The sequence below is a fragment of the Hypanus sabinus genome, chromosome 19 (assembly GCF_030144855.1).
Source record: "Hypanus sabinus isolate sHypSab1 chromosome 19, sHypSab1.hap1, whole genome shotgun sequence".
In the NCBI taxonomy this organism is placed as follows: Eukaryota; Metazoa; Chordata; class Chondrichthyes; order Myliobatiformes; family Dasyatidae; genus Hypanus; species Hypanus sabinus.
The window spans coordinates 56,684,606-56,702,291 of NC_082724.1; the positions used below are offsets into that span (position 1 = coordinate 56,684,606).

The following is a 17,686-nucleotide window of genomic DNA, read 5'->3' on the forward strand; positions in this document are numbered from 1 at the left end:
CTTTAAACTCATACTTTTAAAAAATGTTTGAGAAAGATAATAAATTTTCCAGTGAACCTAATAGGCTTAAAGTTGTAGTGGGGCAGGGGTGTGTTAAAGGAAGTTCAGAACCAGCACCCTAATATGTTAAAGGGAGAATCAGAATCATCACCTGGTGAACCATTGGGAATTCTGAACAAGTGGGTGGCAGATTATGGGAGATTTACTGTTTAGGCAGCACTTCAAGAAGTTCAAAACCAGATGTAAGTGTTAACAACATTTCATCTACAAACCCCAAGTCTTGTCAGCTGAAAGTCTACACATGATGTGCAAGAATTCAAAATCTCCCAAGTAGAGTTTGATACATTAGTCCTTTCTGAGAATATTCCAGAATGCATATATTTCCACATGAAAATTAGTGATAACTCTTCAGGTTGTCAAAAAAGTTCCATCCTTGGTGAAAATTTATTATCCGTCCTTAAACTGCAAAATGCTGCTTTTTTTGCACAATAATAATCACTCTGCCATTCTGCATTTGATCTAAATCCTAATCTTATAGAATTGTTTTCTGCCCCAGGATTCTCCCTCTGTAGTTTCTATCCAAAATCCAATCATAAAAAGTAATGCAAAAGGCTAGCATAAAACTCCACTTAACCGCATTGCCAGTAACAGTCATGGTTAAATGTTACTGCAACAGAACAGGCCTTCTTCTGTGAAAATACCAATCTAATTAATTTAATTCATCTCTTTGGCTACTTCAGGAGAAAGACAACGGATTAGATATTTTCAAGATGTCTGACCGTGACTTCCTGCGGAGTCTGGAGAATGCCATACGTTTTGGAAAGCCTTGCCTTTTGGAGAATGTGAGGGAGGAACTGGATCCAGCCCTAGACCCCGTACTGCTGAAAATGGTACCAAAAAAACAGTAGACAAACTTAGGGTGAAATATTCTGACTATAGTATAATCAGGAAGTCATCCATTGCAACTATTAGTTGTTCATTCATAATGAGAGTAAAATCATTATAATGATTATAATAATGCAATGATTACTTTTTGAAATCATGTGATCAGAAGTCCAGGGGCCTAGACTAACAATTCAGAGACAGTAGTTCAAATTCCATCACTGTGGCTGTACAATTTCAGCATGTTAATAATGTAAAGGTTTTGGGTGGAAAATATCTGGTCAAAACTACCAGATTGCCATAAATACCCATCCTGTTCACTAACATCCTTCAAGCAAGGAAATCTGTTCCTTTTACCCAGTCTGGCCTCTGTGACTCTAGATCCACAACTTGATTAAGTGATGTAATAAGTCATTCAGTTGTATCAAATTGCTTTGTGAATGCAGGAGAAGTATAAAATCTATTGGACCATACAGCAACAACACAGGCACTTAATTCAGAATGCCAAAATTGCACTAATTCCACTCAGTCTTGCAAAGTCCTCCTTTCACTCTGGGGGCTAGTGTTTATTGGGAAAGGTGTTTGACTGACTATTCATTATACATAACTTATTCATAACATACATTATTCATTATACATGACTATACATAACTTTACAATCCTGACTCCTCTATCACAATCTATCTATACATTCTGTCCCAACAGCACGAGGGACCCAACAGAGCTAGCAATACGATGCTATACAGACAGAATAAAGTCATTATGGGCCCTCAACATTGATTTGAGACCTCCTGAAGTCTCCTGCCATCAGGCCAAAAATGACTTAGGAGTCTTCTGCCTGATCACCACCTCCTTCTGCCCCCAGCTGATCCTCCTTGTCAAATGCCACCTGGAAGAAGCAGTGAAAGTGTTTCTATTCTGCTTGGGGCACTTAATATACTTCAACATGAGTGACTCGATACTGAATCAGCTGATCAAGTCATGATGGATATCCCTTCATTCACCTCTGCCAAACAGTCTGCAACAGGTAGTGTGTGAACCAAATGAAGGTTGAATCCACTTGCTCTTACCATTCTGCCAGATGCAAGTGCATCTGTCCATTTAAGCTTTATTTTAATGATCATCATACAAAATTTGTGGTGACAGACTCCTGTGTTTTCACTGAGGGCCCTCTACATATTGTATCGCAGAGCAGTTGTGTAAAATAAGACAGACTCAAAGCAGCAACATACAAAATATTGGAGGAACTCAGCAGGCCAGGCAGCATCTATGGAAAAGAGTACAGTCAACGTTTCAGGCAAGACCCTTCATCAAATCAACTGCACTCTTTTCCATAGATGCTGCCCGGCCTGCTCAGTTCCTCCAGCATCTTGTGTGTGTTGCTTAGATTTTCAGCACCTGCAGATTTTCTCTTGTTTGTGATTAGACTTGGCAAACAGTAGACCATAAGCAGCAACAGAAATATATTCCATCATAATCTAAGAACCGTATAATCACATGTTAACTAAAGACAAAAATAAACACATGACACAAATGCTTATGTATAAAATACATGGACATAATAACACCAAAGATTTTTTTCTGTTTTCCAGACCTTTAAACAACAAGGGAGTACAGTCATAAAACTGGGAGATGCAGTTATCCCTTATCATGAAGATTTTAAAATGTACATCACTACCAAGCTGCCCAATCCTCACTATACTCCTGAGATATCATCAAAGGTCACTCTCATTAATTTCACACTATCTCCAAGGTAAATGGACACAAAAGCAAAACCAGCTCCTTCGGGAAATCCAAAACTAACCACTGAACGTGCTAGATAATCAAGCTTTAACAAACAGAAAAAGGGAAGAGAGTAGAAGAGATCAAAAAAGATGGAAAGCAGGAAAAGTTAAATGACAAGAAGGGTAATACTTCAAGTGAAAGAGTATGGTAATGGGAGAAAAGGTCATCCTGAAGGAGACATTACTGGTGAGGAAACAATTATTTGAACTTACCCAGAGGAAATCATTGTGAATTCTAGAAAGCAAGTACTGATTATCTGAAATTATACTCTCTTGATTTCATAAATCTGAGGCTGGGCTGATAAGTGACAAGCAGTTTTCATGCCACAAGAGATGCCAGGCAAAGGTGGTATCTCACAAAAGAATATCCAGCTATCATTGCTGACATTCAATGACACTGGATTCAGATAAGATTCCAATTCAGATTTATTTATCACATGGAAACATACAATGAAATGTGTCATTTTACTGTAATTAAATCCCCCACTTTAAATATCCTGGGGATATTAGAGTCTTAGATAATTTTGCAGAGATAGATAGATTTTTGAAAAGTTGAAAAGCAGGGTGTGAACGGTTCCCATAGATAGGCAGGAATGTGGAGTTGAGATTACAATCGAATTGCAGTGATCTTATCAAATAACAATGTTGCCTTCAGATGCTGAAAGACTCCCTGCTGCTCCAATTCATATATTTGTATGATCAATTAAAGACAGTAATTCTGTTAAATTTCTGTGTTTGAGGTTTCACATGTCAGTTGATATTTGTTTTCAGTTTGTGTTTGCTAGTAAGTTTAAATTCTTTCAGTTTCTTCTGGAATAACAAATATTTACTAAAGCATTTTAATTTCAGACATTTTTTATTTAAACCAATTTTCAATTCTATAAGGTTGCAAAATAAGGCAGGACGTAAAATCTTATACTGAGTAGCACACAAAGTGCTGGAGGAATTCAGCAGGTTAGGTAGCATCTATGGAGAGGAATAAGGAGCTGATGTTTTGGACCAACACCCTTCATCAGTCTGCCATAGCTGCCTGACCTGCTAAATCCCTCCAGTATTTTGTGTATGTTACTCTGGATTTCTAGCATCTGCAGAATCTTGTGTTTAAGATCTTATGTTGAAACAATGTTTTGATTTATCTTTTCAAACTAAAAATACAGAACATTTCTGGCTTAAGGAAGTGGAATAAGTATAATAACCTAAATTTATTTAGAAGATTGTTAATATTGTATACCTTGTAAATTACATTGTAATCCTGCAGTGGTCTGGAAGATCAGCTCCTGGGTCGTGTTGTAGCACAGGAGCGTCCAGATCTAGAGGATGCAAAGAACCAGCTGATCGTCAGCAATGCTAAAATGAGGAGCGAGCTGAAAGAGATAGAGGATCAGATCCTTTTACGCCTGAGCACCTCCGAGGGCAATCCTGTGGATGATGTGGAGTTGATCAAAGTCCTTGAGGCTTCTAAAGTTAAAGCAGGAGAAATCAAGGTCAGTATCAGCAGCGCTTTTCTGGTCATAAATGGAAATATTGAACTTGCCGCGAATGATAAAAAATACATACAAGTCCTTGAACACAGACTTGACACATTCAAGCACACACACGTAACTCATGTTCACACAACAGTCTTCAAATTGTTTTTTAATTATTTTACCATTAATTCTGACCTTGTTGTATCCCATCAATAATCAAAAGAAATATTTTCATTTGTATTTTTTAGTGTGAGTACTAAAATAAATCTGTTACTTTTATCATTCAGTGCCCACAGGAATTAGCTGATTTCTCATATTAGGCAAACACGAGGAAATCTGCAGATGCTGGAAATTCAAACAACACACACAAAGTGCTGGTAGGACACAACAGGTCAGGCACTGTCGACGTTTCGGGCCGAGACCCTGCCTGGCTTCCTCTGAAAGATCGACAGTGCTTCTCCTTATAGATGCTGCCTGGCCTGCTGTGTTCCACCAGCATTTTGTGCATGTTGTTCCCATATTAGGCTCCAGGTTTCTACAAACATGAAAATGTTGTATGGGAGCAAAATTCCTGTATAATGTCAAACTCAACTAGCAACATGATTCCTTTCTCTCCCTTTTTTGTTCATTCAAGAAAAGGTAGTTCTGGTCTGCCAAATATAAACCATTTAAACCAGTAGAGTACAGTCTACTTTTTATCAGTAATCAGATACTAAAACATCAGCCCATGAGAATGAGCCTCAGACAGGATTAAAGTCTTAGCAAGTGACAGATGAACTTTATGAAGGCCAATGGACATCCATACCCGGAGAGAAGATAGACAGCCAAAAGCTTGCTTTTGTTGATCTGATCTCTTCTGCTGGGTAAATCCAATCTAAGAGGTCAAGACTCAGTCACCACAGAAGAAATCATGGTTGGAATATGAATCATGGCAAAGGCAATTACAAAAAATAAATTTGAAGATGTTGGTATTAATGCAAACCATTACAAATAAAACTACTTTGGCTTTGCAGAGCATTTTCAGTAGGGAAAATTGGGAGACCTCAAAAACAAAAAGATTGATGCAAGATTTGGTAATGCCAAAATGCATGCATTCAGGAGAGAGAGAAGGTAGCTTTTGGGTACATAATGTTCAGTCAATTTACTAACAGTGCAAGCCATTTACAAACCAAATCATTTCAATCCAGTATCTACTTTTTGGAAATCCATCATCTGAGTATATCATTCAGCAAGTAACAATGCACTTAAGAAAATCATTGAACTTTACAGCAAACAGCTAACAATGAAATAAGGTTGTCCTATAGCAAGTTGTTTTATAAGGTGATTGGTGGTACCAAAGCACATGGTATAAATAACAGATCTGGAAATATGAACTGTGGGGAAAACACAAAGTCCTGAGTTATGGCATAATATTAGTGTAACATATAAAATGATGACGTGCTGAAGGGTCTCAACCCAATATGCTGACTGTTCATTCCCCTCCATAGATGCTGCCTGACCTGCTGATTTCTTCCAGCATTTTGTACATTGCTCTGGATTTCCAGCATCTGCAGAATCTCTTGTGTTTATGGAATAACATTATACTTGTCAATACATTTTACTGGTAAAATCCAACTAAGTTTTCACACATGATAAAGGTGGGTGTTTAAATAAAAGAGAGGTGATGATAACTTAAAATGATCATCAAGTGGGCCTTTGGCAGATGATGGATCTCAGAAGTAGATACTGCAGAAGCAGAAATGTAAAATGCTAGAAACTCTCAGCAGGGGAAGGCAGTTTAGTGGGCACATCACAGCATTCAGGACAATTCAACTTTTTCAGGGAACTTGCCTCTCTTGTATCACAACTGGCCAAAGTGCTCTTCCTATACTGTCCTATTAGAAATGACCAGTTCTGCTGTAAAGATTCTCCATCTGCAATATTAACTCAGTTTTTTTCTCTCTCCATACACTGCCTGAACTTCTCAGCTTTTCTAGTATTCCCCATTTGCTTTCAGACCTTAGAAACAAGTCTGATGTATATTTCATAGTATTTACATATCCCTTTGTTTTCCCTCTCTCTAAATACCTTCAATAAGAGCTCCTTAAACAGCTGAATTACCTCAACTACACTAGGCTTGCCTTTTCAGAGATATTTCCTTTGTTCGCCCCCAAAAGTTTTAAGTTGTCTACAATTTAAAACTAACTTTTTTTTCTCATTTTCCCAATTCTGCTAAAGAGACGTCAACATTAAGTATCTCCCCAGGGATACTGCCTGGCCTGTTAAGTGTTTCAATATTTTCTGTTTTTATATCATATGAGGTGTAATGAAACAGCAAAAAGTAATCAACCATCCAATTATGGAAGTGTAGTAAATATCTCCGAACAGTTTGAAGGAAATATCTTTTCAAATTTGCAGACAAATTTCTGCAGAAAGTACATTAATGATAGTAATACATACACAAAATGCCAAAGGAACTCGGCCGGTTAGGCAGCATCTATGGAAAGAAATAAACAGTTGTTATTTCAGGCCGAGGCCCTTCATCAGGACTGGAAAGGAAGGGGTAAGAAGCCAGAATATGAAGGGAGGGAAAGGAATGCAAGCTGGCAGGTAATAGGTGAAGCTAAGTGAGGAGGAAGGTGGGCGGGTTGGGGAGGGGCATGCTGTGGAAAGCTGGGATATGAGAGGTGAAAAGGTGAAAGGTTGAAGAAGAGGGAATCTGATAGGAGAGGAGAGTGGACTGCGGCAGAAATAGAAGGAAGAGGGATTTCAGAGGGAGGTACTGTAATGGGCATGTGAGTTGAAGAAGGAGTAAGAGAGAGACTAGAATGGTGTAGGGAAAAAGAGAGAAAGAGAAAGGGAGGAGAAATTACCAGAAGTTAAAGAAATTGATGTTCATGTCATCAAATTGAGAAGAATGAGGTGTTGCTCCTCCAACCTGAGAGCGGACCCATCATGGCAGTAGAGGAGGCCATGGACCGACATGTCAGAACGGGAATGAAAAGTAGAATTAAAATGGATGGCCAACAGGAAAACCCTCTTGTTGTGGCAGATGGAGCGAGGGTACTTGAATGGAGGTGACAATCCTCACTGGATCTCACTGATGTAGAGGAGACTATACCAGAGCACCGAATACAGTAATAATAATAGTGGATATTACTACTGTGGGATAACAGTAGAAAAACACACAGGATAACAACAGTCACTGAATTCAATTATTCTTATATTAATTGTATGCAATCAATATAAAAGGCAAGAATATAAAAACTCTCAACTGCATTCAGGACAATTTTTTTAGTCACTTGTAACTAGACTGATGAAATGGGATTCAATTCTAAACAGTTTCATGATAATGGTGTGAGGAAATAAGTCAGTGGAGGTGGGGACATGGAAGAATATATGTGGAAGGACGTTCTCGTATAGAAGTGTAAGTAATTGTGGAAGACTACAAAGCTAGGATATTAAAAGTCTAAGTAAGGGGAAGGAAATTTTATTTAGCAAAAGTAAACTAGTAACAGCTGCCTGATGTTTGATCAGTGCCAGAGCAGTGGAATTAAAGAAGGAAATTCAAGAAGACAGGGGTAAAAAGGGACTGTCAAATCCAGAGACCTCTGTATGATGATGTACATAGCAGGTAAGAAAGAGAAGCTTATATCAGAATCTGGTTTAATATCACTGGCATATGTCATGAAATTTGTGTGCCCAGGGTGGTGAGGGTCTTTAATGATGGACACCACCTTTCTGAAACCCCTTGAAGATGTCTTGGATACTACGGAGGCTAGTGCCCAAGATGCAGCTGATTAGTTTTACAGCTTTCTGTAGCTTCTTTCAATCCGCTGCAATAGCTCCCCCATATCAGACAGTAATGCAGCCTGTATTCGCCCTCCACGGTATATCTACCGAAGTTTTTGTGTATCTTGGAAGACAAACCAAATCTCCTCAAACTTCTAATGAAAGAACGATAGCCACTGTCTTGCCTTCTTTATAGCTGCATTAATATGTTGGGAGCAGGTGGGATCCTCAGAGATATTGACACCCAGGGACTTGAAATTGCTCACTCTCCCCACTTCTGATCCCTGTGAGGATTGGTTCATGATCCTGCGTCCTACCTCGTCCTACCCTTTCTGAAGTCCACAGTCAGACACCAAGAGTTCAATATTGCAGGAAAGGTTTTTTGAAAATGTTGTAAGTGGGTAGTGGGGAGGTGTTGAATTAAATTGGGAAAGTAAATAGAGGGCGTGAAAAGAAATGAGAAAGAAAATAAAAGTTCAAAGATTTGTTTAATGCACATGCAGAGCAAAAGGATAACTAAAGAAAGAGCAGGTCACTTTAGATACCAAAAAGGTAACCTCTCTGTGAAGGTTCACAAAAGAAGGGGACAGGCAGGATGGTGGTAAAGAAGGTGGATGGGATAAACATAGCAAGCGAGACAGTTTCAAAGGGGTCAACATGTCTGAAAGTTGGAAAATTGCCAGAGCCTGGTGAACATATTGCAGGTTTCTACCATATGAAAGGGAAGAAAGACTACAACTTTCCAATCTATCCTGGTTGCATAGCAGAGGTCAGAAGCCCAATGGACTACTAATATTATACTGTTTAAAAAGGGAGGAAGGGTTAAATGCAATAATTGCAAGGCATTGAGATAAATCTTGGTGTGAATGATATTAGCCATTCCAGAAGATAACAGACTAACTAAGGACCGTTAGCACGGAATTCTTCTGAAAAGGCCAATTCAATCTTTTAGAATCTTTTCAATTCTTTGACAAGAATGGTCAATTGGGCAAGTGAATTTTGTGTAGTTCATATGTAACAAAGAGAGGGAAATATTGAAATATCTTAAAGGTCCCACAATGTAGACTAAACAGCGTCAAAACTGGCGGCAATTTGAATCACTCCTCCTGTGAACTAAGTTACAAAGCACTGCAAACAAATCATTGTTGAAAAAATGAAGGAGTTGATCATAGATTACAGGAGGAACAGAGGCAGGATAGCCCCTATTGACATCGGTGGGACTGTAGTTGAGAGGGTGAGTAGTTTCAAATTCCTTGTATACCCATCACCAAGGATACCGCCTGGCCTGTGCATATTGGCTATGAGGTGAAAAAAACCCAACAGTACCTCTTTCACCTGAAGAGGTTTGGAGTCCTCAAATCCTCAGGACTTTCTACAAAGGTACCATTGAGACTGGCTGTGCCGCCACCTAGTACAGGAACTGTACTACCCTCAATCACAGGGCACTGCAGAGAGTGGTGCAGACAGCCCAGCGAATCTCTGAATGTGAACTGTCCTCTGTTCAGGACATTCACAGCTGCAGGTGTGTAAAAAGGGCCTGGAGGATCGTCAGGGACTCCAGCCACCCCACACACAAACTGTTTCAGCCACTTCCGTCTGGCATACAGTACCACACCATTAAGGCCAGGTCCAGCAGGCCATCAGATTTATCAATACACATAGCTCTGAATGCATATCTGACTGGACATCCATGTATATAAAACAATGATGTATACAATCTTAGTGTCTGGGTAATATCCTCCCACATTTCCCTTCCTTATTGCTTGTACATTGTGACAGCGACATAACATAAAGATTTTTATTCCCTCATGTTGTGAGATGGATGTAAGAAATAAAAAATTATAATCCTAATTCTAAGAAGCAACATAATATTTGTTTGAAAGACCCCTGTGTGAACAACAACTTATAGCATTATGAAATTATGGAATTGTTAAATTTTGTGAATATTGGAAGTCAGATGTAACCATACAAATTTGCAGTCTTAAAAATGTGAGAAATGGAGTAAGAAAAGCAAAACAAGACTTTTAGATGGTAAGTAGATGTGCAAGAAGAAATTTGACATGCATTTAGAACAAGAAAGCATTTAAATTAGTCACTGATAATTCACAAATTTCATTAAACAATGCATAACATTTCAGGTTGATTTGCAGCAAGACTCCTCTGTAATTGCAATATTTTTTGTCAATTTCTCATTGGTCTGCAGATCTGCAGAGATACTAATAGAAATCGATGTAATTGATGCATCTGTCTGGCTGCATCACGGCAACTGCTCTGCAGAGAGTTGTGACATGCTTAGCACATCATAGGAACCAGCAATGAGGCAGCAAGCAGTATGGACTGGTCATACTTCTTGCTGACTCCGTAAATCAGTCAGTAGAATTAAAGACCCCACCCATCCTGGGATTTCTCTCCTCACCTCTCTCATCAGGCAGAAGATTAAAAAAGCCTGAAAGCACACACCACCAGACTCAAGGACAGCTTCTATCCCACTGACATCAAACTATTGAATGGATTTCTTGTGTGATAAGATGGATGGCCTCACAATCTGCCTCATTATGCCCTTTTACTGTTTAACTTCACTGCACTCCTTCAGTCACTTTTACACTTTATTCTGCGTTGTTATGATTAGTGTTCATAATATGGTAGAATTCAAAGGTACAATTTAATGTCAAAGATTATATTTATACAATATACATCCTGAAATGCTTTTTCTTCACAACCATCCACAAAAACAGAGGAGCACCCAAAAGAATGAACGACAGTTAACTGTTAGAACACCAAATTCCTCTCCCCCAGCTCCCCACCACCAGCAAAGAACAGCAAGCAGTGGCACCGCCACCGAGCACTCAAGTGTGAGCAAAGCAACAGCAAAAACACAGACTTGCAGTTACCCCAAAGACTACTCGATCACCCAGTATTCAACATACCACAGGTTCTCTGTCTCCCTAATAAGAGAGAAAGAGATGTCTCCATATTCCCAGTGAGCAGGGAGATATAACAAACAACTTGCTGGCTTACGATGTTAAAAGTCCGTTATGCTGCTTTTTTTGAACTCTGTACCTGGCACACAGCAGATATTCTGACTCCCCCGAGGACACACAGGTCTCCTGTCCTGATACCAACCCTCGATCCGCCCGCCTCCAGAGCCCTGAGATCCTAGGCTTCTGAATTCAAGCCAGACTCTTAAACTGAGCCTTTGGTGTTCTGAACAATGGCAAGTTATGGAACCCCCTGAGAGGATCCAATTCCCGCAAAGAATCGTATTCAGCATGTAACTCCAGGTCAGGGTCTTCAAAAGAACCTTGAAAGGGAAAAATAGAGATATTAAAGATGGAAGTAGAGCTGTTTCTGAAGATGCAAATAAAGGAGTCGCCGTTAGGCACCATTAACCCTCCTAAGCTCCACCTTCACCCTTCAATTTAAGAGGGAGAAGCTAAATGTATCAGATGTATCAGTATTACAGTGAAGAGAATTACAAAGGAATGAGAGAAGAGTTGGCCAAAGTTGATTGGAAGGGGACACTAGAAAGGATGACGGCAGCGTAGCAATGTCTGGAGTTTCTGGGAGCAATTCAGAAGGTGCAAGATAGATACATCCCAAAGAAAAAGTTATATTCCAAAGGCAGGATGACACAACCATGGCTGAGAAGCGAAATCAAAACTAACATAAAAGCAAAAGAGAGGGCATATAATACAGCAAAAATTAGTGGGAAGTTAGACAATTGGGAAGCTTTTAAAAACCAACAAAAGGCAACTAAAGAAGCTATAAGGAACGAAAAGATGAAATAAAAAGGTAAGCGAGTCAATAATATCAAAGAGGATTCCAAAATATATAAAGAGTAAAAGAGATGCAAGAGTAGATATCAAACTGCTGGAAAATAACACTGGAGAGGTAGTAATGGGGGACAAGGAAATGGTGGATGAACTGAATAAGTATTTTGCATCAGTCTTCACTGTGGAAGACATTAGCTGTATGCTGGATGTTTGAGAGGGCAGAAGTAAGTGTAGTTGCTTTGGAAGCTGAAAGGTCTGAAGGTCTATAAGTCATATGGGCTAGTGGACTATACCCCAGGGTTCTGGAAGAGGTAGCTGAAGAGATTATGGAGACATTACCAGTGATAAGATCATAAGATATAGGAGCAGAGTTAGGCCATTTGGCTCATTGAGTCTGCTCCACCATTTCATCATGGCTGATCCAATTTACCTTTCAGCCTCATTCTCTTGCCTTCACCCTGTATTCCTTCATGCCCTGACCAATCAAGTTCTGCCTTAAATATACATAAAGATGGCCTCCACAGCTGCCTGTGGCAAACAATTCCACAGATACACCACTCTCTGACTAAAGAAATTACTCTTCATCTCCATTCAAAACAGATGCCCCTCTATCTGAGGCTGTGTCATCTAGTCGTAGGCACTCCTACCATAGGAAACCATCCTCTCCACATTCACTCTATCAAGGCCTTTCACCATTCAATAGGTTTCAATTAGGTCACCCCTCATTCTTCTGAATTCTACTGAATACAGGTCCAGAGCTATCAAGCGCTCTTCATATGACAAGCCATTCAATCCTGGAATCATTTCATGAACCTCCTTTGAACCCTCTCCAGTTTCAGCACATCCTTTCTATGATAAGGGGCCTAAAATTGCTCACAGTACTCCAAGTGAGGCCTTACCAGTGCTTAATAAAGCCTCAACACTACATTCTTGCTTTTATATTTTAGTCGTCTTGTAATGAGTACTAACATTGAATTTATCTTCCTCACCACAGACTCAACCTGCAAATTAACCTTTAGGAAATCCTGCACAAGCACTCACAAGTCCCTTTGTGCTTCAGTTTTTTTGTATTTTCTCCCCATTTAGAAAATAGTCAACCCTTTCATTTCTTCTATCAAAGTACGTGATCATGCACTTCCCAACACTGTATTCCATCTGCTAGTCCCTTGCCTGTCCTCGTAATCTGTCTGTCCTTCTGTAGCCGCTCTACCTCCAAACTACCTACCCATCCACATATCTTCATATCATCTGCAAACTTTGCAATAAAGCCATCATCCAAGTTATTGACATATAACGTAAAAATAATCGGTCCCAACACAGACCCCTGTGGAACACCACTAGTCACTGACAGCCAACTCTTTGCCTCCTGCAATCAACCAGTGATTTATCCATTCTAGAATTTCTCCTGTGATACCATGGGCTTGTAGCTTGTTAAGCAGTCTTATGTGTGGCACCTTGTCAAAGGCCTTCTGAAAATCCAAGTACACACCAACCAATTCTCCTTTGTCTATCCTGCTTGTTACTTCAAAGAATTCCAACAGATTTGTCAAGCAAGATTTTCCCTTGAGGAAACCATGCTGACTACAGCCTATTTTATCATGCGACTCCTATAGTACCCAGAGCCATCATCCTTTATAATCGACTCCAACGTCTTCCCAACCAATGAGGCCAGACTGACTGGAAGAAAGTTTCCCTTCTTCTCCCTCTCTCCCTTCTTGAAGAGTGGAGTGACACTTACAATTTTCCAGTGTTCCAGAACCATTCCAGAATCTAGTGGTTCTTGAAAAATCATTAATAATGCCTCCACATTCTCTCCAATTATTTGATTTCAATATAAGAATCACTAGATTCTGGCATGGTTCTGGTGGACTGGAAAATGGAAATGTCACTCCACTCTTAAAAAAGAGAGGTAAAATATGAAATTAAGTACACAGATATTCAGGCAAATAACATGCAATTCATGGAAGGACAGTAATATTAATGAAAGGGTAATCTCAGAAGACAAGTAATAATATATGTGCAACAATATTAGTGGAAATGCTTCGAAACCATTGGAAGTACAATGAGTGTGAGCATAGAGAGTCTTTTGAGTGCTAACATGATTAGAACAATGATACAGGAAGTTTGAAAGCGTGTGTGGAATGATGTTATTAAACTGGCTGTAGTAATATTAATGCAAGTGCAGTACTGCTGGATGAAAAATCAACAATCAGACTGGGTGAGTTCAAGCTAACTGATTGCCGATAGTCTTCAAAGCACAGATTGGTTATCTACTATTCAGATGCTAGCATATCACAGGCTTCTGTGCAAAATCAGTGAAAGGCAGAAGTCCATCTTGATCCAAAAGCCAAATGTATGGTTGGGAAGTATGGCTCATTCATCTGGAAAATAAAAGATTGCAGATGCTGAAAATTTGAAATGACAGCAAAAAACTACTAGATGGAGAAACACAATAAATATTTAATGTCAATCACCACCATCACAATTTGAGATGAAGGATCTTTGACCTAAAATGTTGTCTCATTTCTCTCACCGTGGATGCTGCCTGACCTGCCAAGGGTGCTCTTTCTGTTATCATATATTTTCTATGATTTGCAATGCTGAAAACCTACCTTATTTTCCCACAGATGAAGGTGACAATAGCAGAGCAAACAGAGAAGGATATCGATAACACTCGGCTCCAATATATTCCTGTTGCTGTCAGGACGCAGATCCTGTTTTTCTGTGTTTCTGATTTATCCAATGTGGACCCAATGTATCAGTATTCTTTGGAATGGTTCCTCAGTATCTTCATGGCGGGCATTGCAAATTCTGAGCGAGCAGGTATGTCAAACAAGTTAACTCTGCAATTCTGTGTTGCATTTGCTCAATAAATTTGCTAATACTCTTCTTTAGTTTTCTATAACCCATGCCACACAATGTTTTCAAGCTAGTATAGCCAAATATTTTTGAGTCACTGCTGAAGCTCTGGTAACACAGGGTGAAGAACATGCTTTGTTGGTCAAGAGCAAAAATGTGGGCGTAGGTTTCCTGCCTACATCTCACTGTAACAATAGTTCTGAAAATGAAAACGAGATGAAAGCATGTGCACCAGGCTGAAGGACAGAGCAGGTGGACAATAACGTCACCAATTAGTCTCCTAAACTCAGCTATCCAATCTCTTCCCATAACTAAAGTCTTCCAATCCAGGCAATGTTTTGGTGAATTCCTCTCTGTAATCTCTCCAGTACAATCACCTCCATTCTAAGGTAGAAACAGAAATAGGGTTAATGTTTCAGGTCTTAGATTTTTGGTCAGTTTTTAAATTTTCATTTATTGATAAAAATTGCAGTCAGTCCTGTTGACCTGATTGGGAGTCAAACTAGATTTATTTCTTTAAAAACTTAATGGTTTTGGACATGTCTCCTACATGCTTTTCCAGGAGAACAGATTGAAATTTAAAAAACGGAGACTCCAGAGTGATTAGGCTACAGAAATATAATTGTTCCCACACCCACGTTCCATCTTTCTCAATAACTTCATGTGTTCATAATTAAGTGCCAAAGATGGGAATCTTTAACACAACCAGCTATATAAAAAAGGAAGAGAGATCATAAAGATCAATGTATCCATTTTGATATGCTATACTTGAAGAACAATACGAACAGTTGACTGGAGGCAAGATCATGACTGGAATGTCAATATTATTTTTTAATCTTACTGCTGATTGTGTGATGCACTCATTAGTAATTGACATTTTGCAGTGAATCCTGGTCAAATCTAACTTCATATGATATTCTGTTTTGAAGTAGCTTTTGCAATCTAACATGCCCTACGTAGCTCCATGAATAACCAGAGTGGATATTGTGACTGCAAGCAAGGAGGTCAATCAACATTCCCTGATAATGCTCCACGAATACAATATGTGGGCCCTTCTAACCAAATTTTTGTTCCCATTATGTGATAGTCTATATTAGAAGTGCTAAGCCATAAGATTTGTCAGTTAGATTAAAGTGCAGTGGACTCACATGGACAACAATCTGTTTTCTTGCTCCTAGATACTGTGGAGAAGAGGATAACACTTATCAATAATTACTTCACCTACAGCCTGTACCTCAATGTCTGTAGGAGCCTTTTCGAGAAGCACAAGCTAATGTTTGCTTTCCTAGTGTGTGTGCGGATCATGATGAATGATGACAAGATTGACATGGTCAGTAACAAATCCATTAATCTCCATTGGCTTAGTGAGTAATATTAAATCACAGAACTCTCAGCCAGACAGTGGACAATTGTTCCACTGTGTGCTTGGGCCACTGTTAGCTTCTCAGTGGAACTTTAAACTCATTGGAAAAGTACCAGAGATGAAAAGGATTGAGTGGGCATGAGAAACAACAAAAAGCTCAGGATCACACTAGCAGACTGTGAGCCATATGAGATGCTGGTTAAGGCTGCACTTGAGCAGCCACAGAGCCGATCGACCTTCAGCCCTGGACAGAAGACTCGGGCAAGCTGCTATTGGTGGCCTATGCCCCAGTAGAGGTGATGGGCTTAAGAAGAAGAAGAAGTTCTGCGTATGGTTGTACAGCAGTTGCACATTCAGGGAGTGAAAGCCCATGCATTTGTGAAGCATACTGGCATTTAAATGTTGCAAGATCAAAACCACATGAATGCAGAAAATAAAACATTGCATCTACAGTTCTAGTGAATTCACACATTCCCCAGGGACAAGAGTGTTTTCTAAGAGCACAGAGCACCTAGCTACCCGACTGTAGCAGAATGATGCTGTGAATGTAGTCCAGAGCCTGCTCAAAAGCTGGACAGCATTTTGACTTCCTCTTTAGAGCAGCATAGCGTTCCAGAATTAAGAGATGATAAATATCACAATCTTCCCAAACTGCAAACTTATAATATGTTCAAGTGGTGCATGTGTCACTCCACAAATTGGTAACGACAGCACCAAAAAAACAAGTGTTATTTGCCTGTTGCTATTTAAAATGTAGTCAGCTAAACAGTATTTACCCAAAATGTTAATTTGATATTTTTCTTTATCCTTTCCTAATTTGATCATAATTGAACAGGGTGAATGGCATTACCTGCTCTCTGGAGGACCCATCCCCACTCTGAGCCCCAATCCAGCCACTCACTGGCTCTCAGAAAGAGCATGGAGAGACATTCAGAGCCTTTCTAGCCTTAAGAGCTTCTGCAGTTTCATAGAAGATTTTGTCAACAATCTGAATGGTTTCCAAAAAATCTTTGACAGTCCAGAGCCTCACAGGTGAACTTTAAGAATTCTTCAATCAATATTTTTATTCATACATTATTTGCAAGATTCCAGATTCAAGTTTATTTATCACATATACATTGAACCATATTCTCCTACAATAATGTGGCCCAGCTGACAATGTCTTCTTGCATTGACCTTGGCAGAGTATTCAGGATCAATGGAAATGTGGACTCAGGAGGCACTGCACTCCTCTGAACACCAGAGGTCATTATGGGTGTCCATTAGATACTTCTGTTGCTGGTCAGAAGATGTCTTTTTAACCCTTCCCTTTTTCTTTACTCCACTCCAACCTCTTCCTCCCTGGCTCTTGACATTGATATGAGTCAAAGAAGAAAAATTTGGAAGTCAATTTTCCTCACTTCTTCAGGAAACTTCTCAAATATAGTTGTAGAAAGCTATCAATGAACTATTGGTACATATTTCAAAAATTCGCTTTCAGATTGGCAACTCCTAAAGAAAGCGACTGCGTCTGGCAAAATAAGTCTCTCAAACTTGATAGTGATTTTTGGTGAAGTGGCTGGAGTGGTAGACATTGTCAACATGAACTTTATTAAGGTTTTAGTTAAGCCAGACATAGTAGCCTGGTCTGGAAAGTGAGATTGCATGAGATCCAGGGTGGGTTAGTCACTTAAATACAATATTAGCTTGGTGATGGAGTCAGAGGATCATAGAGTTGAGTCATTTTACAGATTGGACAACTGTGATCACTAGCTCCAGGGACTGATGCTGGGTCTCTTGTCATCGTCC

At 39.5% G+C, this 17,686-nt stretch overlaps 1 protein-coding gene across 1 annotated transcript in view; it reads left to right on the forward strand.

The window, feature by feature from the left end:
* The window catches only part of dnah1 (dynein, axonemal, heavy chain 1), a 357,521-nt gene that overhangs the window by 297,408 nt on the left and 42,427 nt on the right, over positions 1-17,686 (forward strand). The window contains exons 61-66 of the mRNA XM_059944450.1: positions 741-890; positions 2,475-2,635; positions 3,925-4,150; positions 14,304-14,499; positions 15,714-15,865; positions 16,734-16,930. Of these exons, the coding sequence (XP_059800433.1) occupies positions 741-890; positions 2,475-2,635; positions 3,925-4,150; positions 14,304-14,499; positions 15,714-15,865; positions 16,734-16,930 (1,082 nt within the window). The remainder of the gene's footprint in view (positions 1-740; positions 891-2,474; positions 2,636-3,924; positions 4,151-14,303; positions 14,500-15,713; positions 15,866-16,733; positions 16,931-17,686) is intronic.